The 23,117-nt window shown below is 38.7% G+C and overlaps 1 protein-coding gene across 4 annotated transcripts in view; it reads left to right on the forward strand.

Moving 5' to 3' along the window:
• Positions 1–23,117, forward strand: part of IPO9 (importin 9) — a 41,898-nt gene that overhangs the window by 13,193 nt on the left and 5,588 nt on the right. For all 4 annotated transcript variants that reach the window (XR_012033383.1, XM_072831408.1, XM_072831410.1 and 1 more), the window contains exons 2-13: positions 9,198–9,259; positions 9,739–9,825; positions 10,607–10,808; positions 14,193–14,281; positions 15,231–15,317; positions 15,868–15,987; positions 16,102–16,202; positions 16,401–16,459; positions 17,012–17,163; positions 17,877–17,975; positions 19,464–19,570; positions 19,948–20,087. Coding sequence is in view for 3 of the 4 variants with exons in the window: in XM_072831408.1 (XP_072687509.1) it covers positions 9,198–9,259; positions 9,739–9,825; positions 10,607–10,808; positions 14,193–14,281; positions 15,231–15,317; positions 15,868–15,987; positions 16,102–16,202; positions 16,401–16,459; positions 17,012–17,163; positions 17,877–17,975; positions 19,464–19,570; positions 19,948–20,087 (1,305 nt within the window). In the remaining variant the exon portion in view is untranslated. The remainder of the gene's footprint in view (positions 1–9,197; positions 9,260–9,738; positions 9,826–10,606; positions 10,809–14,192; positions 14,282–15,230; positions 15,318–15,867; positions 15,988–16,101; positions 16,203–16,400; positions 16,460–17,011; positions 17,164–17,876; positions 17,976–19,463; positions 19,571–19,947; positions 20,088–23,117) is intronic.

Consider the following 23,117-nt stretch of genomic DNA (forward strand, 5'->3'; position numbering starts at 1 on the left):
TTTAAAAAGAAACAGAATATTAGTATAATCTCAACGTATCTCTCCCAAGATTACTATCAGTCACAAAAAGAAAAACAGTACCTGTACAATGAAGAAACCCATTAGACCCCATATTACCAAGTAGTCATGGTTAACATTTCCAGTAATTTTTCAACATTATGTATTCCCCCAATAGGCTATACTGAGGATACAGCATCACTTCTCTGATATTTTTGCCAAAAATGAATAACCTAAATGTAATTGTGAGGAAACTGAAGTCAAATGCACATTGAGACACATTCTACAAAGTAACTGATCACTACTCATCAGAAGTGTTCTGGTCATAGAAAAGACAAGAAAAGAATGAGAGAATGTCATGCATTGGAGGAAACTGAAGAGACATAACCAAGTACGTTGTGGGATCTTGGATTGGATCCTGAAACAGAAAAGGGACAGTAAGGGGAAAAAAACTGATGAAATTCTATTCAAGCCCATAGTTTATAGTATTATACCCGTGTTAGTTTCTTGGTTTTGATCATTGAACCACAGTTGTGTAAGTTGTTAATATCAGAGGAATGTGAGTAAAGGATATCCATGTGTCACCTTTTAAGTCTAGAAATTATTTTTTAAAAAAACATATCATGGGGCACCTGGGTTGCTCGGTCGCTGAAGCTTCCAACTCTTGATTTCAGCTCAGGTCATGAAATCGAGCCCTGCATCAGGCTTCGTGCTGAGCGTGGAGCCTGCTAAAGATTCTCTCTCTCCCTCTCCTTCTGCCCCTCCCTCCTTCCCTCTCCAAAAAAAAAAAAAAATTGAAAGAGAGAGAGATTATTTTCAGTAGCTTTTAAGCAGTTTACTTGGATAAGCCTTGAACATGAGACATTGCATGGGTGACTTTTTGCACAAATATCCTTTGGACGGCTATTCCAGTGGAATCCAATTGTGATAGAATTTACTATGGAAAGTAACATTAGTTACAGAGATAGGAAAGCCAAACAACGTATTCATTCTGAGCAATAAAAATAATAATAGCACAATAACTGATTTTTTACAATGTACTCATGGTGGGCAATAAAAATAATAGCACAATATATGATTTTATCTTAGTTATAGAATTTTTATTTTTCTTATGGAAATAACTTCTGAGATCTATTCTCTTAGCAACTTTCAAATATACGGTACAGTATTGTTAACTATAGCTGACGTGCTGTACATTTCTTCCCCATGACTGACTTACTATATAACTGGAATTTTGTACCTTTTGATTCCACCCATTTTGGCCCTCTTCTCCCCACCCACCCCCTTCCCCCCGTGGTCTCTGGCAGCCATACACACATATCATTTTCTTTATCCATTCACCAGTCAGTGGACATTTAGTTTCTTTCCGTATCTTGGCTATTGTAAATAATGCTGCAGTGGACATGGGCATGCGTATATCTTTTGAGTTAGTGTTTTTTCTTTAGATAAAAACCCAGAAGTGAAAGTGCTGGATCATATGGATGTTCTATTTTTAATTTGGGGGGAACCCCCATAGTGGCTGCACCAGTTTACATTCCTGCCAGCAGTGCACCAAGAGTTCCTCTTTCTCCACATCCTCGCCAACACTTGTTATTTCTTGTCTTTTTTATAATATAATGGTATCCTAACAGATGTGTGCTGATATTTCATTGTGGTCCTGATTTGCATTTCCCTGATAATTAACTATGTTGAGCATCTTTTCATGTACCTGTGAGCCATCTGTATGTCTTTAGAAAAATTGTCTATTCAGATACTCTGCTCATTTTTTTTTTTAAGATTTTATTTATTTATTCATGAGAGAGACAGAAAGAGAGAGGCAGAGACACAGGCAGAGGGAGAAGCAGGCTCCATGCAGGGAGCCCAACATGAGACTTGATCCCGGGACTCCAGAATCACGCCCTGGGCCGAAGGCAGGTGCTAAACCACTGGGCCACCCAGAGATCCCATACTCTGCTCATTTTTTAATTGGATTGTTCTTTTGCTGTTGGGCTGTACATGTTCTTTATATATTGGGTATTAATCCCTATCAAACACATGATTTGCAAATATTTTCTCCTGTTTAGTAGGTTGCCTTTTCATTTTGTTAGTGGTTTCCTTTGCTGTGTGGCAGCTTTTTAGATACACAGGCATACTCTGGAAACGTAGGTTCAGTTCCAAATTATGCAATAAAGCACATACTGCAGTGAAGCAAGTCAAATGAATTTTTTTGTTTTCCTCTACATATAAAAGGTAGGCTTATACTGTATACTGTTAAAGTGTAGCATTATGTCTAAAAAACAATGTATCTTAATTAAAAATACCTTATTGCCAAAAAATATTGATCATCATCTGAGGTATTAAGCAAGTCATAATCTTTTTGGTGGTGGAGGGTCTTACCTCTTGTTGCTGGCTGCAGACTGATGAGGACAGGGGATGCTGAAAGTTGGGGCAGCTATGGCAATTTCTTAAAATAAGACAACAGTAAAGTGTTTCATATCAGTTGACTCTTCTTTCCTAATTTCTCTGTAGTATGTGATGCTGTTTTGATAGCATTTTACCCACAGTAGAATTTCTTTCAGAATTAGCCAATCCTCTCAAACCCTGCCACCGCTTTATTAACCCTGTATACTATTCTAAATCCTATGTGGTCATTGCAACAATCTTCACAGCATCTTTACCAGGAGTAGATTCCATTTCTAAAATCCACCTTCTTTTTTCATCCATAAGAAGTAACCATTAAAGTTTATGGTGAGATTGTAGTAATTCAGTCACATCTTTAAGCTCCACCTCGAATTCTAGTTTTCTCACTGTTGCCACCACATCTGCAGTTACTTCCTCCCCTGAAGTCTTAAGCCCTCCTTCAAAGTCATCTATGAGAGTTGGAATCAACTTCTTCTAAACCCCTGTTGGGGTGCCTGGGTGGCTTAGTCGGTTAAGCATCTGCCTTTGGCTCAAGTCATGATCCCAGGGTACTGGGATCAAGCCCCACATGGGGCTCTTTATTCAGATGAGAGCCTGTTTCTCCTCTCCCTCTGCCTGCCGCTCTGCCTACTTGTGCATGTGTGCTGTATAAATAAAATAAATAAAATATTTTTTTAAAAAAAGGAAGAAAAACTTTGAAGCCAAGCAGTGACTTCTCACTAGCTGTGAAAGTCCTAGATGCCATCTTCCAATATGAGGCTGTTTTATCTACATTGAAAATCTGCTGTTTAGTGTAGCCACCTTTATTAATAATGATCTTAGCTAGGCCTTGTGGATAGCTTGCTGTAGCATCTGCATCAGCACTTGCCACTTCACTTTGCACTTTATATTATAGAGACAGCTTCTTTCCTTAAATCTCATGACTTAACCTCTGCTGTTTCAAACTTTTCTTCTGCAGCTTCTTCATTTCTCTCAGCCTTCATAAAATTGAAGAGAGTTAGGGCCTTGCTCTGGATTAGACTTGGCTTAAGGGAATGTTGTGGCTGGTTTGATCTGTCCAGACCACTAAAACTTTCTCCATGTCTGCAATAAAACTATTGTGTATTCACTGGAGTAGCACTTTTAATTTCATTCAAGAACTTTTTCTTTATATTTCACAACCTGGCTAACTGGTGCAGGAGATCCTAGCTTTCAGCCTCTCTTGGCTTTGGATATCCCTTCCTCACCAGGCTTTTTATAGTGTGAGGCATGCACCTCTTCCTTTCACTTGAACGCTTAAGTTAGTGGTTTTTTTTGTTTTTGTTTTTGTTTTTTTTTTTGTTTTTTTTTTTTTTTAATTCATGAGAAACACAGAGAGAGGCAGAGACACAGGTAGAGGGAGAAGCAGGCTCCCTGCAGGAGCCCGTTGTGGGATTTGATCCTGGGACCCCGGGGTCACGCCCTGGGCCAAAGGCAGGCGCCAAACGGCTGAGCCACCTAGGCATCCCTATTGTATGGTTATTAATTGCCTAATTTCAATATTATTGTGTCTCGGGACTAGGAACACCCAAACAGAGGGAGAGAAGGAAACAGCCAATTAGTAGAGAAATCATAACACATTTATTATTAAGTTCACCATCTTATGTGGACACAGTTTGTGTTGCCACAAAACAATTACAGTAGTAATATCAAAGATCACTGATCACAGATCACTATAATAAATACAATAATGATAATGAAAAAGTTTTAACTATTTTGAGAATTGCCAAAATGTGACGCAGAGACAAAAAGTGAACAAATGCTGTTGAAAACGGCGCTGATAAACTTGCTCAACACAGGGTTGCTCCAGACTTTCAGTCTGTAAAAAAAAATTCAGTACAGTAAAGCAAAGTGCAATGAAACAAAGTATGCCTGTAGTCACTTTTTTTTTTTTTTTTTTGAGATTTTATTTATTTGAGAGAGAGCTAGAGAGCACAAGCAAGGAGAGCAGCAGAGGGAGAGAGAAGCAGGCTCCCTGCTGAGCAGGGAGCCTTACGTGGGGCTCAGTCCTAGGACCCAGGGATCATGACCTGAGCTGAAGGCAAACGCTTAAGCAACCAAGTCACTTAGGTGCCCCTGTAGTCCAATATTTGTTTTTGCTTTTGCTGCCTTGCTTTTGGTGCCAACTCCAGAAAACCATTGCTAAGACTGATGTTGTGGAACTTACCACCTATGTTTTCTTCTAGAAGTTTTTATAGTTTCAGGTTTTACATTCAGGTCTTCTAACCCATTTTGAATTAGTTTTATATATGGTATAAGACAGGAGTCCATTCTTTTCTATAAGAAAAGCCATTCTTTTCGCATGGGCTGTCCACTTTTCCCAACACTATTTATTGAAGAAACTGTTCTCCCCATTGTATATGCTTTCCTCGTTTGTCATCAATTAATTGACCATAGGTTTATTTCTACACTCTCTTCTGTTCTATTGATCTATGTGCCTTTATGCCAGTACCATAGAGTTTTGATTATGATAGCTTTGTAAATTAATTTGAAATCAGGAATGTTGGGACACCTGGATGGCTCAGCGGTTGAGCGTCTGCCTTCAGCCCAGGGCGTGATCCTGGTGTCCCGGGATTGAGTCCCACATAGGGCTCTCTGCATGGAGCCTGCGTCTCCCTCTGCCTGTGTCTCTCCTTCTCTGTCTCTTTCATGAAAAAATAAATAAAATCTTAAAAAGAATCAGGGATGGCTCTAGCTTTGTTCTTGCTCAATATTGCTTTGGCCATTTGGAGTTTCTCGTGGTTCCATACAAATTTAAGGATTGTTCTATTTCTGTGAAAAACGCCATTGGAATTTTGATAGGAATTGCCACAATAATTGATTTTTAAAGTTTTACTATGTGCCATATATGGTTCTCACAGGGTTGCTTGATAATTTGATACCATTCTCCTCATTTTGTAGATGAGAAAATGGGTTTACAAAAGATAAATAACTTGCCTCAACTCAGACATAGTAGTTTCAGGATTTGAGCCTAAACTTGCCTAATTCCAGAACTCATGCTCTTAACCTCACTGATCTCCCTCCAAAAGGGAATGATGTACCTGTTGTAACCTGTGCACCTACCACAACCAAACACATCTGAAAAACTACCATTTGTTCTCCAAAAACAGCACTATACCATAGGAATAAAAGTTATACAGGTGAAATTTTAAATCTTCTAAAAGCTGTATTGAAAAGGTAAAAATAATTTTTTTTATTTTTTTTAAGATTTTATTTATTTATTCATAGAGACAGAGAGAGAGAGAGAGAGAGAGAGAGGCAGAGACACAGGCAGAGGGAGAAGCAGGCATCTATACAGAGAGCCTGATGTGGGACTCGATCCAGGGTCTCCAGGATCACGCCCTGGGCTGCAGGCGGCGCTAAACCGCTGCGCCACCAGGGCTGCCCTAAAAATAATTTTTTAAACTGTATTTAACCTAATGTGTGCAAAATATCATTTCACTATGTAATCAATGTAAACATTACTAAAAATTTTGCGTTATTTTGTTTTCATACTAAGTTTGCAGCTTGGTATATGTTTTACATTTACACTGCATGTCAATCCTCACTAGCCACATTTCAGGAAACTGGTATCCACTTGGAGGTAATGGCTACCATGTTGGATAGTATAGCCCTAGAATGTCAAGTGTGACAATTATGATGCAATCCTGGTCTAACATTCTTCTTCCTCATTTGAAAATCGACTCTTACCTTACTCTTACTCTTACCCTTTAGAAGTGTAAATTAAATTTAATTTTTTTTATTTTTGTAGTAAAACACACAACACAAAATTTACCATTTTAATCATCTCTAAGTGCACACAGTTGAATAGCATTTAATACATTCATATTGTTGTGCACCTGTCACCACCATCCGTTCCCATAATTCTATTCATTCATCTTGTGAAAGTGTAAGCCCATTAAATAATAATTATTTCCAAAAAAAAAAAAAAAATAATAATAATAATAATAATAATAATAATTATTTCCCCGTTCCCACCCCCTGGGCAACCTCTGTATTTGTATTTTGTTTTTTTGGGTTTTTTTTGTATTTGTATTTTGACTACTCTAAGTACCTCAGATCAATAGAATCATACAGTATTTGTCCTTTTATGACTAACATATTTTGTTTAGCATAATGTCCTCAAGGTTCACCTATTTTAGCAGTTGTAGCGTATTGCAAAATATCTTTCTTTTGAAGGCTGGGTGATACTGCATTGTATGTATACACCACATTTTATCTGCTCATCTGTGGATAGACTCATGGATTGCTTCCATCTTTTGGCTATTGTGGATAATGCTACTATGAACATAGGTGAACAAATACCTCTTCAAGACCCTGCTTTCAGTTCTTTGGTTATATACCCAGAAGTGGAATTTGCTAGATCATATAATGATTCCTTTTTTTTTTTTTTTTTTTTTTTTTTTTGAGGAACCACTGTATTATTTGCACAGCAGCTGCCATTTTACATTCCAACCAATAGTGTATAAACATTCCAATTTCTCTACATCCTCCCCAGTACTTCTGTTGTTCTGATAATAGCTATTCTAAGGAGTGTGTGGTAGCATCTCAGAGTTTTAATTTGCATTTCCCTAATGATTAGCAACGTTGAGTATCTTTTCAGGTGCTTATTTGCCATTTTCTTTCTTTCTTGGAGAAATGCCTGTTTAAGTCCTGTGCCCATTTTTGAATTGAGTTATTTGTTTTGTTGTTGAATTTTAGTTCTCTGTATGTTTTGGATATTAATCCCTTATCAGATAAGTGATTTATTTTTTTGGAAAAATTTTTTGCTTATTAAATAAACTCTGCCCCCAACATTTGCTCAAACCCATGACCCCGACATGAGGAATCACATGCTCTACCAACTGAGCCAGTAGGATGTCCCCTCTTAACAGATAAATGATTTATAAATTTTTTTTTCAATCTTGTGGGTTGCCTTTTCACTCTATTGATATTGGGTTTTTTGTCTGTTCTGTTTCGTTTTGTTTTTTAAAGATTTTATTTATTTGAGAGAGAAAGAGCGCAAGAGGACAGGTGGGGGAGGAGGCTGAGAGAGGGAAAAGCCAGCTTAATCAGGGAGCCCGATCTGATGTAGGGCTCAAACCCAGGACACAGGATCATGACCTGAGCAGAAGGTAGATGCTTCATAACCGAGCAACACAGACACATCCGTTTTGTTTTTGAGAGAGAGCGAGAGAGAGCACATGTGTATATACAGGCATCCAAGAGAGAGGGGGAGCAGAGGGACAGGGGAGAGTAAGAATCTTAAGCAGGCTCCACACTCAGCTCAGAGCCGAGACTCTCACAGCTGAGATCACGATTTGAGCCAAAAACAAGAGTCAGACAGGACTGACTAAGCCACTCAGACGCAATGGTTTTTTTTGATACTCAAAATTTTTTAATTTTTATGAAGTCTGACTTGTGTATTTTTCTTGTTTTCTGTGCCTTTGGTGTCATATATAAGAAACCATTGCCAAATCTAAGGTCAAAGCTTTTGTCATATATTTTCTTCTAAGAGTTTAATTGTTCTAGGTCTCACATTTAGGTCCCTGATCCATTTTGATTTAATTTTTGTATGTAGTATTTGGTAAGGCCCCAACTTCATTACCTTGCCTGTGGATATCCAGTTTTCCCAACATTTGTTGAGAAACTGTCCTTTCCCCACTGCATGATCTTGGCATCCTTGTCAAAAATCATTTGACCATATATGTGAGGGTATGTTTCTGAGCTCTCTATTCTGTTCATTGGTGTATGTGTATATATCTGCCTTTATGCCAGTACCACATTGTTTTGATTACTATAGATTTGTACTAAGTTTTGAAATCAGGAAGTGTGAGTCCTCCAGTTTTGGTCTTTTTTTTTTTTTTTTTTTTTAAATCAAGATTATCTTGGCTTGAGATTGGTTATGAATTTTGAGATTCCATATGAATTTGGGGATAAGTTTCTGTTTCTGAAAAAAAAATAATTGAAATTTTGATATGGATTCCATTGAAGGATCTAAATTTTAATGTAGGAGTAAGAATTGTTTCTAGTTTCTCAATATGCATTTTGAGTTTACTGCTTACATTGCTTATTGGAAACTGTTTGCTTTTAACAGTTATATTTTTAGGACTAAACCTGTTAAAGCCAGACTTTCTTAGACTTAATTATGTCTTATCTGGTAGTGTTTGTCATGGCAACTCCTGAAATCTCACCTTTTAATTTTTCTTTGGGGTTAGATAGTACTCATTTTCTTTCTCTCTTTCTGCCTTTCTCTTTCTCTCTCTTTCTCTTCTTTCTTTCTTTCTTTCTTTCTTCTCTTTCTTCTCTTTCTTCTCTTTCTTCTCTTTCTTCTCTTTCTAGACACAGAGAGAGGCAGAGACACAGGCAGAGGGAGAAGCAGGCTCCACACAGGAAGCCTGATGTGAGGACTCCATCTCAGGACCCCCGGGATCACACCCTAAGCCAAAGGCAGACACTCAACCGCTGAGCCATCCAGGCGTCCCTCATTTTCAATTAGATACTACATTCATTGGTCTAAGAGGAAGGTGTTGCCATCTTGGAAGAGAAGATGGTTGGAAGAGCTATGAAGTGATTGGAGAAAATGAAAGCATTGGAACTATTCATTGTGAGCAGCCATGTCCTGCAGGCCAACCTGTTTCTCTTACTTAGAAGAACCAATCTGAGCAGTTGTCAGCACTTTTAGAAACAATAAATCAGTCTCCTTTCTGAAAGCTTTCTTACTGGCATCAGGATTAAAGCTCAGTATATTCCTATGGCTTTCCTGGGTGCTTTTAGACTCACAATAAAATTTTCTCTTTCAGAATTTGGTGTTCACCTAGCAGAGCTGACCGTAGATCCCCAGGGAGCACTGGCAATCCGTCAGGTAAGTTCACACTGATTGGCCCAATTTATAAGTAATTTCCTTTTTTATCTGGTAGTGAAACTTTCTTATTGGAAAGAGAAAGAATAAGACTGATTTACAAATAACCTAGGATTTTGTACTAGATTTAGATACACCTCAAATGGGATCCCTGGGTGGCGCAGCGGTTTGGCGCCTGCCTTTGGCCCAGGGCGCGATCCTGGAGACTCGGGATCGAATCCCACGTCGGGCTCCCGGTGCATGGAGCCTGCTTCTCCCTCTGCCTGTGTCTCTGCCTCTCTCTCTCTCACTGTGTGCCTATCATAAATAAATAAAAAATAAAATTAAAAAAAAAAAAAAAAGATACACCTCAAATGATATTAGGCCATATATATATATATATATATATATATGATATATATATGAAAAATCATATATATATGATTTTTATATATGAAGAAAGTCTTTTTCTTACTGTACCACTTGGCTTATTCTCTTTGCAGCTGGCATCAGTCATTTTGAAGCAATATGTGGAAACTCACTGGTGTGCCCAATCAGAGAAGTTTAGGCCTCCTGAAACTACAGAAAGGGTAAGGAGAGGTATTTGATTAGTCTTCCTATAGAGATTTGAGGAGCTGTCTTAAGAAATTTAGGAGCGGTCTTCATTGTTTGACAACATGGGGCAATGAAAATACTAGGTAGAAAAGATTGATTCATAGCTGGCATTATGGGAAGCATGCTACAGGTAAGAGAGCTTGAGTATCAGACTGACATGTTCAAATTCCAGTTCTGCCTTTTTTTACTAGCTATGAAAATACCAGAAAAGCCTTTTAACTTCTAAGCTTCAATTTCCTAAATATCTAAAATTAGAATTAAAATTCCAACTTCAAAGAGTTGTTTGAAGATTAAATGAAATAATGTTTCTACTTAGTACAGCACTATGCAGCCATTCTGGATGCCCAAGAAATTTTGAGGTATAAGGTCTAGGGCAATGCTGTCCATTGGCACTTTCTGCAGTTATGCAAATATTCCGTATCTATTTTGTCTGGGGCAGTAACTACTGGCCACATATGGGTATTGAGCCCTTAAAATGTAGCTGATGAAACTGAGGAACTGAATTTTTTACTTCATTTCATTCTAAGTAATTTAAATTTAATAAAGGACCACAGGTAGCTGATGGCTGCTGTAATGGACAGCATAAGTTTAGGGATCACAGATGAACTCTGAATGATTTATCAAATTTGTGTATTGGAGTTTTTGATAGATACGCAGTATTTTGTGTGTATTGTTTTTCCAGCACATAAACTGGATAGAACTCTGCCAGTCGCTTATAACCTGATCTAATGGCAGGTGGGTTTTTCTCCTCTGCAGGCAAAAATTGTTATCCGGGAGCTATTGCCCAATGGGTTGAGAGAATCAATAAGTAAGGTGCGCTCCAGTGTGGCCTATGCAGTGTCAGCCATCGCCCACTGGGACTGGCCCGAAGCCTGGCCGCAGCTCTTTAACCTGCTCATGGAGATGTTGGTGAGCGGAGACTTAAATGCAGTCCATGGAGCCATGCGTGTGCTGACAGGTATCAGAAGTTTTTCCCTAGTGTTGGTACTGGGATCCCAAGAAAACTTACTAGAGGCTGCGGGATGGAATGGCTCAGACCAAAAGAACGGAAATTTATGGCTCTTCCCAATCCTCCTCCTCCCCCTAGGTTTTTGTTTTGTTTTGTTTTTTAAGAATTTATTTATTTATTCGTGAGAGACACAGGCAGAGGGAGAAGCAGTCTCCATGCAGGGAGCCTGACATGGGACTCGATCCCAGGTCTCCAGGATCAGGCCCTGGGCTGAAGGTGACGCTAAACCGCTGTGCCACCTGGGCTGCCCCTCCCCCTAGTTTTTATCTCCATGTCTATACTCCCACTCCCTTGACTCTGTCCAGGGAATTAAGTTGGTTAGGTATTTCTACTACTCTGAAAACCACTTAAGGATAGAGTAATTGCATAGTAGTTAAGGACTCAGATTTCAATTAATATTCTGGTTTTACCTTGACCCAGGTTACTTAGTCTCTTGAGCCTGAGTTTCCTTGTATCTAAAATGAAGATAGACCTGAAGGGGTCTTTTGGTAAGTTTAAATGAGCTAAATCTATAGAAATTATTTAGCATAATAACTGACATGAGGTAAGCACTCTAAATTTTAGCTATTGTAATTATCATTATATTAATTTTCAACTTAGTTCAAGGCAAATTTAAGAATAGTCAAAATTTTACAGGAATATAAGAAAGAAGTTAAAAACAGCATAGCTATATAATTCTGACCTTCATTTGGTTAAAACAGCATAGCTATATAATTCTGACCTTCATTTGGTCAAATTAGATAATGTAGAATTTAGTATCTCTTCTTTCTGTTCTAAGAAGGTAATAAAAATATTTGAAGAAAAATACTTTTAGTCTGAGGAGATTTGGTGAATATCTTGTCTAAGCTTGATTAATTTGTTAATTCCCAGAACCTGAATTTTCCAGTCTTGTGAGTTCTGCTCTGCTTCCTAACTAGATGAAGTCACTCCTGTTTTGCCTTCAAGGAATTACCTGGACATTAGCTGCCTCCTATTGATCTTTTAGAAGTTGTATTTCTCCTCAGTTTGTGAGGGGAGCTTGTGAAATGTTGGCCTATATCTTCTTTCTGTATGCCCGGCTAGCTTACCTGAAATGTATTCCTACCTAGTTATGAACACCATTTCTTCTTTTTCTTGACTCTCAGCTTATTGAACTTAGCATCTGATCCCATTTTTACTAATCCATGTTTTACTGATCAATTCTCTGTCCAAAAACAAATTCCTGATCTCCTTTTGTTTTAGACCTCCTCTTCCCAGGTCTTGGCTGCCTTTTTGAACTACCGCTTTATTCTTACTGATTATCTGTGATAGGTGCTTGGAGTATAGAGCAGACTTACCAAAAAGATGAAAACGTTTCTTCAGATTTTTACTTCCCTGCTTATTACTTTCCTTCTCTTGTATAACTCATTATTCAGATGATTTCATATTCCCCTCTCTGTGGAATCAAGCATCTAGGGTTCTTTATGTACAGCTTCATGGTGCCAGAATATCAGATAACACATGTTTTCTACCAAGGAAAAAAAGCATGTTCCCCTCCAGTCTTCCAACCCAAAGTTCAGCTCTTTTAAAAACCCGAAGGAGAAAGGCAGTTGTACATTTATCGTAGTTGGATACTGTAGAACCATCATTGTGCTTGACTAAGGAAATCACTGTTCAGTGAGATCACTTTTCTGTCAGCCACAGGGAAAGAACTATGGGGGAAATGGGTATTGTTTTATATTGAAGTCAGCAGACATGGGATGGATAGCTGCCAACCTCCATTCCCAGATAGCTGTTTCACATATTTTCAAATGAGGATAGACAGTGTTCTCAGAACAGCAGCTCCAGCGTGCATGAAGATGGCAGGACATGGTGCATGGACAGGATCCCAGTAGGAGAATGAGACTGATTTTCCTGGTTTTTTTTTTTTTATTTTTTTCTTTTTTTTTAAGATACTATATACTTTTTTAAGCCTTTAGTAAGCTTTCTGTTAAGCTTATCTATTTATAAATGAGAACTAACACTAATGATGTGAAGGAAATGCAAACATAGCAGCTAAGGATTAAAATATTTGACCACAGGTACAACTTTTTCTTTAGTGTCAAAAGAAGTTTGGAGATTGAGATATTTCCAGCGCCCCACACCTTTTCTGACTTGCTGAGTAACCTCAGAAAACTTACTTTGGGCTTGAGCTTATAGAGTGTTAATGAATTGAGACTACTAGGAAGGATTATAGGAGAGTAAAAAATGTGATTGAGCCCTTTATTAGTAGAATATGTTAAACTGCAATTTTGATAAAACTTGTTTTCATTAATATGCTATACATCACATTTGTTTGAACTAATTTCTTTGGATTTTGAATTTCTGAATGAAATAGAACACTCATTTTATTCAGAGCTCAGAATTTATTCTTCAGGAGGAAACCAAACTAGTAAAGAAGACTCAGTCTTGAATATTTGATCTTCATTTGACTTCTGGTGATTGATATTGCCCAGAATTTGTGGAGTATATTAACCTTGAAATGCTGACATGCATTTCCAGTTGTAGATCATCCTGAAAAGTGTCCCAGTGATTAGCTCCATTTCTACGGTGATAATGTGGAATTGCCAGGGAAAAGCAGTAGTTAAAGTGAACAAACAGTGGAACTCAAGAGCTTGTATTCCACAGATTAACATGAGAAACCCAGGGTCCTTCATGCTGTCTCAGTGCCTTATGCGGAAAGTAAAGAGAAAGACACAACCTTTATTTCCCTCACCTTCTTAAAGTCTCATTTCATGAATAGGTTGTTTTTTGCCACATTCATACGGTAGAAATCCCTTCTGTTCCGATGAGCAGCAGCCTCTGACTTCTCGGTCAGTAAATGTCATTCACTGGGAAGAGTAATGTATACAGAGTGGAGTTGAAGCCTAGTAAGGCTGCATGTATTTTATTATGTGCGTCAAAACATCTTGCCAAGGGAGAATATTGGAAATGGAAACCAAGGTAAGATGCCTCAAAGTGTACCTGGATATTGACGATCAGGCATAAATTACATTAATACAGGATTTCCCTAAGGTGACCTTACAAGGACTTTTACACAGCTCTTAAAGATTTTCTTTCAATGTGTTTTTTTCTTTCAATATTTATATAAGATTTTTTTTCTCGATCATATGTATTTTCCTTTATCTTTGTTGTTCTCTTTCCCCTTCTTCTTTTTTTTTTTTCTCTTTCCCCTTCTAACAAATAATAATTCTTGCAACTTTTCCTTCCCCAGGATGAGACCACCAGGCCAATAATGTCTTTACCTGTACTGCCACTTCAGAGCAGTTTGAAAATTTTCCCCCTTACGTTTTTATAAAGCAGTATTTTTCTTACCATTTCGCTTTTCCTTTGTAGAATTCACTCGAGAAGTAACAGACACCCAGATGCCACTTGTTGCTCCTGTCATTCTCCCAGAGATGTATAAGATCTTCACGATGGCCGAGGTATGAAGTGTCTGCTCCAAGATCGGAGCGAGTAAGAGCTGCTCAGATACTGGTCAGCCTCCACAGGTCATGAGGGAGACTGTTGTTTTTGCTGCCAGTCCCCAAATCTGGAGGCTATAACTGACAGAGATCTGAGTTTGGATTAACCTTAGATCTTTCACTTAATGAGCGCAAGGGGGGATCCCTGGGTGGCGCAGTGGTTTGGCGCCTGCCTTTGGCCCAGGGCGCGATCCTGGAGACCCGGGATCGAGTCCCACGTCAGGCTCCCGGTGCATGGAGCCTGCTTCTCCCTCTGCCTATGTCTCTGCCTCTCTCTCTCTTTCTTTGTGTGACTATCATAAATAAATAAAAAATTTAAAAAAATAAATAAATAAGCACAAGGGCCAGGCTTTGGTAACAGAATGAAATAGCATCTGCATTATTTCTTCACATATCTCCTTCCTCCTGGCATCCTGCAACCCTGTGCTGCCTCTAGCCTCTCGTTGAGGTGGCCACCTAAGCTTGTTCACCTCAGGTAAATGTGTGCAAGGACCCTATAACTGCATTACCCATAATAGACCAATAATATATATACAGTATAAACTATGAGTGCCTGATGGGTAATGTTTTAACCTCCCTACTCTTCTCTGCTGCCAGCCAGCGGTCTGTGTTTGGAAAAAATACATTGACTGTTTTGAGATTTCAAGCAGCACCCTGCGTAATATTTTTAATAGAATGAGCTCACAGAGGCCTACGTATAAGGCTAATTCCACTGAGTTCTAACATTTTGCTAGCTTTTATTCTCTGAATTACAGGAGAAATCTGTCCTGGATATGAGTAGATGATGTTTTCCATCTCTCTAGGGAAGCCAATCCCATGTCAGTATTTAGAAGTGGTAGTTTTTCTTCTAGTCACGGATAATGCAGACACAGACATGCCTATCTCATGGCTATGCTGTAACTTTTTGCAGGTGTATGGTATTCGAACCCGTTCCCGAGCAGTGGAGATTTTTACCACTTGTGCCCATATGATCTGTAACATGGAGGAACTAGAAAAGGTAAAGGAAGCCTTTGTGTCAGTAACAGACTTCATGCTTAAAAATCTCTACGCCTTCCGTTAGAGACAGAGCAGTGACTCATTTCATTTCCGTAGTACCAGAATGCACCCCGATTTAGTGTTATGGATGCATTTAGCATTTTGACTTCATTTTTCATTTGTATGTAGTTTAGTTTCCTTTTGTTTGAACCTTATTTCTTCAACCACCTTATCCTGGATCTTTTCCTATGAGCCATCGCCCAGAACTTCACTGATCTCTTATGGCCCTCTCACATGAGACACCAACCCCTGTCATTCAGAAGCAGTTTTGAAAAGTGGTCTATATAAGAAGGCTATGGTGAGGAACAGAAAGTGTCATAGAAGGAAACATGAAACCTTGCGTAACACCTCCAGTGACTTTATGGCTGCACTTTTCTGATTAGAACCCGCACCAGAAGAAATCTTTAGATGCGTCAGATCTGTGTTTCAGTATTTGATGTGTGCCTTAATGCACTGATTAGCGCTATATCCATAGCGCTATATCCACTGTTGACTTTGGTTTCTGTTATTAGGGTGCAGCCAAAGTTCTGATCTTTCCTGTGGTGCAGCAGTTCACAGAGGCCTTTGTTCAGGCCCTCCAGATTCCAGATGGCCCCACGTCTGACAGTGGGTTTAAGATGGAAGTCCTAAAGGTAAACATTTACTACCATTGAGATACTTAGAGTTTTGGAAGATGGTCTGAAATCTTTGGCTTTTCCTCCTATATCACATGTAACTCTTAGCTCTTTCTCTTTGTGATTTCTTAGGCAGTGACAGCCCTGGTGAAAAACTTCCCAAAGCACATGGTTTCCTCCATGCAGCAGATTCTACCTATTGTTTGGAACACCCTAACTGAGAGTGCAGCTTTATATCCTTTTCAGAAAGCTTAAGGGACCTGCTACCACCCGTAGTCGGGAATCTAGCATTAGGTCTTGCATTCATGTGGTTCCACTTTTTTAAATGAATTTTTTAAAATATCTACTCTTAGGGTTGGAATGTTTGACATTCCCTTGTAGAACATATATAAAGCAGACTCCAAATTCTGTTTCTTTACTCTTCATCATACTTATGTGAGGACAGAAGTAAATTACACAGAGGAAGTTGAAGATCCTGTGGATTCTGATGGTATGTAGTTTATCTACTCCTAACAGATATACCGCTTAGGGAGGAAAGGGATCTAGGAAAGGAAGAAGCCAGAGACAGGAAAAGAACCATAACATAGAGGCTTCACTCTGTTCAGTGAGTTTTCTAGTTGAGTTTCCTTTCAGTGTATTAGGTGTGGGGAAATGGGACACTGGAAATCTCTAATCTGTTCCTCAAAGGCATTTGCACAGATCTCATAAAATAGACTTTCTGAGTTGAAAGAGCTACCTCAAAGGCCTGCTTCTTTCTGGCAGATGATGATATTTTCATTTCTGTTTTAATAATTTTAGATATTTCAAATCAAAAATAGGCTAGAAAATATATTCAGTGTTTCTGATTCTTTTACTTGAAAAACCAAATATTTAGTATTCTCAAAGTTCCTTTCTTTGACTCCTTAGCTCCCCTCTTCTGTTTTCTTGGGAATAATAATCAGCAAGTACTTTAAATATTCATTAATTTCCAAAGATAATGTAGTTCATTTCCAGCAGCTGTGCTTTCTTGTCATTAAAATCTTCTCTTGTGTATTTCCTATAGGTGAAGTCCTGGGCTTTGAAAATCTTGTCTTTAGCATTTTTGAGTTTGTCCATGCTCTCCTAGAAAATAGCAAATTCAAAAGCACCGTTAAGAAAGCCTTGCCTGAGTTGATTTACTATATAATCCTGTACATGCAGATCACTGAGGAGCAGGTAAATGATATTTGGGAGGTAGCTACCAGCTTGTTTTGGGAAAGTGCAACTTGAATGTGAGATCTAGGTCAAATGAACAATTTTTATTTCTAAAAATAGACACTAGAAGAGTAACTTCATGTGAAGTTCTAGGAAAGCTTTGATACCACTTTAATGCCAAAATCTCTGGGTGTTGCCGTTTATTAACTCCAATATTAGGTAATCAGACTCTGAGAATACTTTTAGCTCCAGAGTACTGCTAACCAAAGACAATGGTATCTAGAAGAATCTGTTCCTTCCCTATAAATACTGACTCTTAAACCGAGATCATTAGCCTGGTTGGTGGGTCAGTAGACCAGAAAAGAACATTAAACAAAATAAGATAATGCCTCTTTTATATAAACAGCACAAGAATCGACATAATTTTCACATTAAATATTCCATGATACCTAATATATTCGGAAAGTTGATCTGTCCGAAGTAATAGCTAATGAAAGGTAGCAGAGAACTAGTAATCAGCCATATTCTAAGTGTTTACTAGAGAGGAATAACTTTTGCTACTTACCTTGATAAAGGATTTGCTTCTCTACATCAAAAAGAAAAGACTTTGAGGCTAGAGTTCTGTTCAAGATAAAAACAAAAGTTTGAAATCTTCCTATGTGTGTGGATGAAAAAAAGGAACATATAAACCAGATTGGCAGCCTCACAAAGACCTAACTTCATCATCCTTTCAGATTAAAGTATGGACGGCCAACCCCCAACAGTTTGTAGAAGATGAGGATGATGACACTTTCTCCTATACAGTTAGGATTGCAGCTCAAGACCTATTGCTGGTAAGTGGGTTCCCTTGATACTTCAACCAAAAAACCCTAATCAGGGCAGCCCGGGTGGCTCAGCGGTTTAGCGCCGCCTTTGGCCCAGGGTGTGATCCTGGAGACTTGGGATTGAGTCCCATGTTAGGCTCCCTACTTCTCCCTCTGCGTCTCTGCCTCTCTGTGTGTGCGTCCCTCATGAATAAATAAATAAAATCTTAAAAAAAAGAAAAAAGAAAAAACCCTAATCAGTCACTTGAGCATTCCCTCTTCTTTCTAGACCTCTAACCCAAGTTGAACAGTGTTATTGAGTAACTATCTTAGGCTTCTTTGAGGATAACAAGAGAGCATCTCAAATGAAGTTTGAGACTCAGGAATTCCAAAGTTACTGGTACTGGTTTTGGTTTATAAGTAAATATTAGATGTAAAAATTGTGCAGAGTATAAAGTGTTCTAATGAGTAAGTGTAGTTGAATCAGGGACATTCAGTTTAATCCACTCTTAAGCCAGAATCTGTAGCACAAACCAGATGTTGCCAAACTTTTTTTTTTTTTTTTTTTTAAGATTTTATTTATTTATGCATGAGAGATACAGGCAAAGGGAGAAGCAGGCTCCATGCAGGGAGCCCGACGTGGGACTCGATCCCGGGTCTCCAGGATCACACCCTGGACCGAAGGCAGCGCCAAACCGCTGAGCCACCCGGGCTGCCCTGATGTTGGCAAACTTTAAAAAAAAATTAGTTTGCTGAGAGATGAACATCCAAACATCTACTATTTTCTTTGGCTCTGACTAGAGCATGGAATTGTCCCTAGGCTGAAGGTCTGTGGAGAAGCTGCCTTTTGCTATCTGTTGGGTGGGAGGTTGTTCTCATTATTAGTGAACACTTCTCATTATCCTTCAGTATTTCTAAGGCACCTAGGAAAGATTACACTAAGTTTCAATTTGTAAATTAGCCTTTTATTTCTATAGTCAGACTCCCAGAGAATAAATAATCTAGTCCATTGTCATCTGAAGTTGAATCTATCATTGCTCACTGACAATCTGCTCATTCTAGCGAAAGGGAGCTTTACATTTTGTTAGCTTTTCAGTGCCTAGGCAATGCAGAAATGTAGATAGTACTTTAATTCCATTAAAGACCCTGAACTAATAGGGGTTGTATTTTTAGTACACTTAATCAGGGCTTAGCATGTACATATGAAAGAGTTTGAACCATTGAATTAGCAATCATATTTTCAGTTTGCAATTAAAATGGGTTTAATGGGCAGCCCCGGTGGCGCAGCGGTTTAGCGCCACCTGCAGCCCGGGGTGTGATCCTGGAGACCCAGGATCGAGTCCCACATTGGGCTTCCTGCAGGGAGCCTACTTCTCCCTCTGCCTGTGTCTCTGCCCCTCTCTTCGCTCTCTCTGAATGAATAAATAGATAAATCTTAAAAAAATAAAAAAAATAAAAATAAATAAAATGGGTTTAATTTGCACAAACAGATTTATAGCCCCTTCCCTCTCTTCTCAGGCTGTGGCCACTGATTTCCAGAATGAGAGTGCAGCAGCCCTGGCTGCTGCAGCCACTCGCCATTTACAAGAAGCTGAGCAAACCAAAAACAGCGGCACTGAACACTGGTAAGAGTGAGCAGCAGATACTTAACTTAAGGACACATTCTGGGTATCAGAGCTGAGAATCAAATTCTTGCTTTGAATCACATGTTTTAAAGCAGTTCCTCCCAACCTTAAAATAATCGGTTAAGATGCTTTTATTTTACCCCTTAATTTAAAAATCCTTGGAAGGAAGGATTTTACTTTTATTTTGTTTTTAGTTAGAAAAATCTGTTAATCTTCATTTTGCTGATTTCAGCTCTAGATTTAGATTGAAAGAGCAGATAAATGGCTTTTTTGGGTCAGACTGTGCTAGAATGCCCTTGGATGTTTCTTCTTCGCTCAGGTGTTTATCTTTTTGGTAGTGTAGTTTGTTTTACCACACTATGGTATCACTTTTGCAGGTGGAAGATACATGAGGCATGCATGCTTGCCCTCGGCTCAGTGAAGTCCATCATCACTGACAGTGTGAAGAATGGCAGGATCCATTTTGACATGCATGGGTTCCTGACTAATGTCATCCTTGCAGACCTCAACCTTTCAGGTATGTTTCAGCACAATGCCAGGATTCTAAAAGATCTTTAGACTTACCAGCTCAGTTATATTGTTCACTTAGATGGGTAAACCAGGTATTCATGTGTCCTTTGGGTGAAAATTCTTTCCATGCTAGAGCTCGAACTCATCTGAACCTCTAAAATAGCCTAGAGACCTTGGTTCAAGTTCTACCAGCTATGGCAGATTTCCACATTTATAATTTCTCTACACTGTTCATGTTTCCTTCCAAATCAGTGCTCACATTTATGGCTGGTTTTGGCATTTGTTTTTGGGGGTGCAGGATTTGGGCTTTCTTTCTTTTTTTTTTTCCCCCTAAATTTATTCAGGAGAGACACAGAGATCTCTCAGGCAGAGACATAGACAGAGGGAGAAACAGGCTCCATGCAGGGAGCCTGACATGAGACTCAATCCCAGGACCCTGGGATCATGCCCTGGGCCAAAGGCAGAGGATCAACCACTCAACCACTGAGCCACCCAGGTGTCCCTGGTTTTGGTATTTGAATAGGATGCAAATTTTGTTGCTATATCTTGGGAACTTTGGGTGGAGTTCTGTCGTTATTAAGTCTAAAATACTTTCAGGTGGTTTGTGTCAGGCTCATTCTTACTGTTTGTTTCCTGTCATTACTCTCAAACTTTATTCTTGGACAATATCCAAATAATTAACATGTTTCATTCTCATGTCCATATTAGCTACTTGCCTTTATTTTTTTATTTTTTTATTTTTTTTTTTTTTTTTTTTTTTTTTTTAGCTACTTGCCTTTAAAGAAAAAAAAAAAAAAAGAAGTTGGCCCTGCTATATGAGACTGTTTTCTCCAGCAATGCAGAGCAGTACTAACAATCATCATCTATTTGACATCTTTAGCTATGTTGCTTCTGCCCATGCTATGCCTTGTTCTCATCCATAGACCTCACCCCCCATTACAAAAGGCCATCTTTGCTTTCTCCAAGTACGTAAATCATGGGACTTCTCCAAGTATGTAACTCATGGGACATTTGGCATTATTTGCTCCATTCTCAATCCATTCACTTGCCTCTTGCTCATAAGCTAGCCCTTTAAGTAGCCAGAGCCATTTGAAAACATTCTACCCTGATTTGAAATAGGTAATCTGTTCTAGGATATCTCCTGATGTCCTTTCCTCTCTGAATCACAAAATTAAAATGGTTGAACTTCCAGAACTTAGGCCCATTGGGAATATCCTTTTTTTACTCTGCACTTACCTTATGCTGATGAATAGGTTTTCTTTCTCATGTTAGACTATCGGGTCTCTGAACGTAGGAACCCCGTCTAATACCTGTTTGTATCCCACAGTGTCTTGCATGTAATAGGCACTTCATAATTATGTGTTGAATGAAAGTGCTGGAATATCTCAAACCCACCAATATATTTTTTGTAGAATTTACCCTTGTAAAGAACCTTCAAAACTTCATGGAGACTTAAGAATATTTACTATTGAGACTGGGAGAAAGTTTAACATATAGCATTTATTATCCTGCCAATAGCTAAAAGCTTTTCTTTACCAGCCATTTTCAAACTTTCTGGTGTCAGGATCCCTTTACACTTTTAAAAATGATCACAGATTTTGCTTTGAATTTTATGTATCACTATTTAACATATTAGAAAGTAAAAGCTTGAGAGGTTTTGAGGCACCTGGGTAGGTTAGATGGTTAAGCATCCAACTCGATTTTAGCTCAGATCATGATCTCAGGATCATGAGATTGAGCCCTGCATCTGGCTCCAGTACACTGGATGTGGAGTCTGCTTAAGATTCTCTCTTTCTCTCACTCTGCCCTTCACCCTCCCCTTCTCTTAAATAATAAATCTGAGAATTGTCTAAAATACAGGAAATGCAAGCCTACATTTCATTAGCTGTCAGAGCCACGGTGTCACACATCAGATCACCTCTGTTAAACACTGTACACTTAAGAAAGAATGAGAATGACAAAGATGGATCATATCTTGGTATCACTATGAAAGTTTTAACTTTGGGGACTCCCAAGAGTCAGTGGACCATACTTTAAGAACTGCTATTCTGTATTATATAAATGAGCATGTAATTATATGACTGGCACAGGTTATTAGGTTCTGTTCAGTAATTCTCACCAACTGCATGTTTACTTTACAAGTAACTAAGTTAAGCCCTGTGACAGGCTGAATTAAGTATTATAGTCTGTCTTCAGGCAACTTATAGTAGGCCAGTGGGGGAGGGTAGTCATCATTACACAGGTGGCTGGAATATCCAACAAAACATGTAAGAAAGCTAAAGACATAGGATTATGGTAGCACAGAGATAGTTAGGATTGCTTCAGCCCAAGAGATCAGTTAGATTATGCAAGTAGAGGTGAATGTTTTGGCTTATAAACAAAGCACAGAAATAGCAAGGTAAAATGTGAGTTGCTGGGAGGGAGGGGTGTGTGCTTGAGTTTAGAAGGCATAAAAGGAAATCATCAATAATGCTAAAGTTACTGATCATAGGGGGCCTTGAATATAATGCTTACCTAAAATGGTCTCTATTTGGTAGATTATAGAATTTATTGACAGATACCACATAAAAGAATAACAACTATAATTTATAATGTTCAGTAATGGCCTAAGATTAGAAAAAAATTGGTAAAAAAAAAAAAAAAAAGAAGACATTTAGAGGACTAAGTAATAGTGCAAGTAAAGAATGATGAGAGCTAGGGATGGGAATGAAGGAGATAAGTCTTTTTAACCTAAGAATACTCAAGATCTGGGATGGCTGGGTGACTCAGTGTTTGGGACACCTGGGTGGCTCAATGTGAGCATCTACCCTCAGCTCAGGTTGTGATCCCAGAGTCCCAGGATCAAGTTCCACATGGGGCTCACTACAAGGAGCATGCTTCTCCTTCTGCCTGTGTCTCTGCCTCTCTCTGTGTCTCTCATTAATAAATAAAATCTTTTAAAAAAAAAATATTCACGATCTGCTTTGCAGCAAATAGTGAAAAGTGAAACTGGGAAAATGATTCTGTACCATAGATTACACATTTGCTTTTATCTGAT

This window comes from Canis lupus, chromosome 6, assembly GCF_048164855.1.
Source record: "Canis lupus baileyi chromosome 6, mCanLup2.hap1, whole genome shotgun sequence".
Taxonomy (NCBI): domain Eukaryota; kingdom Metazoa; phylum Chordata; class Mammalia; order Carnivora; family Canidae; genus Canis; species Canis lupus.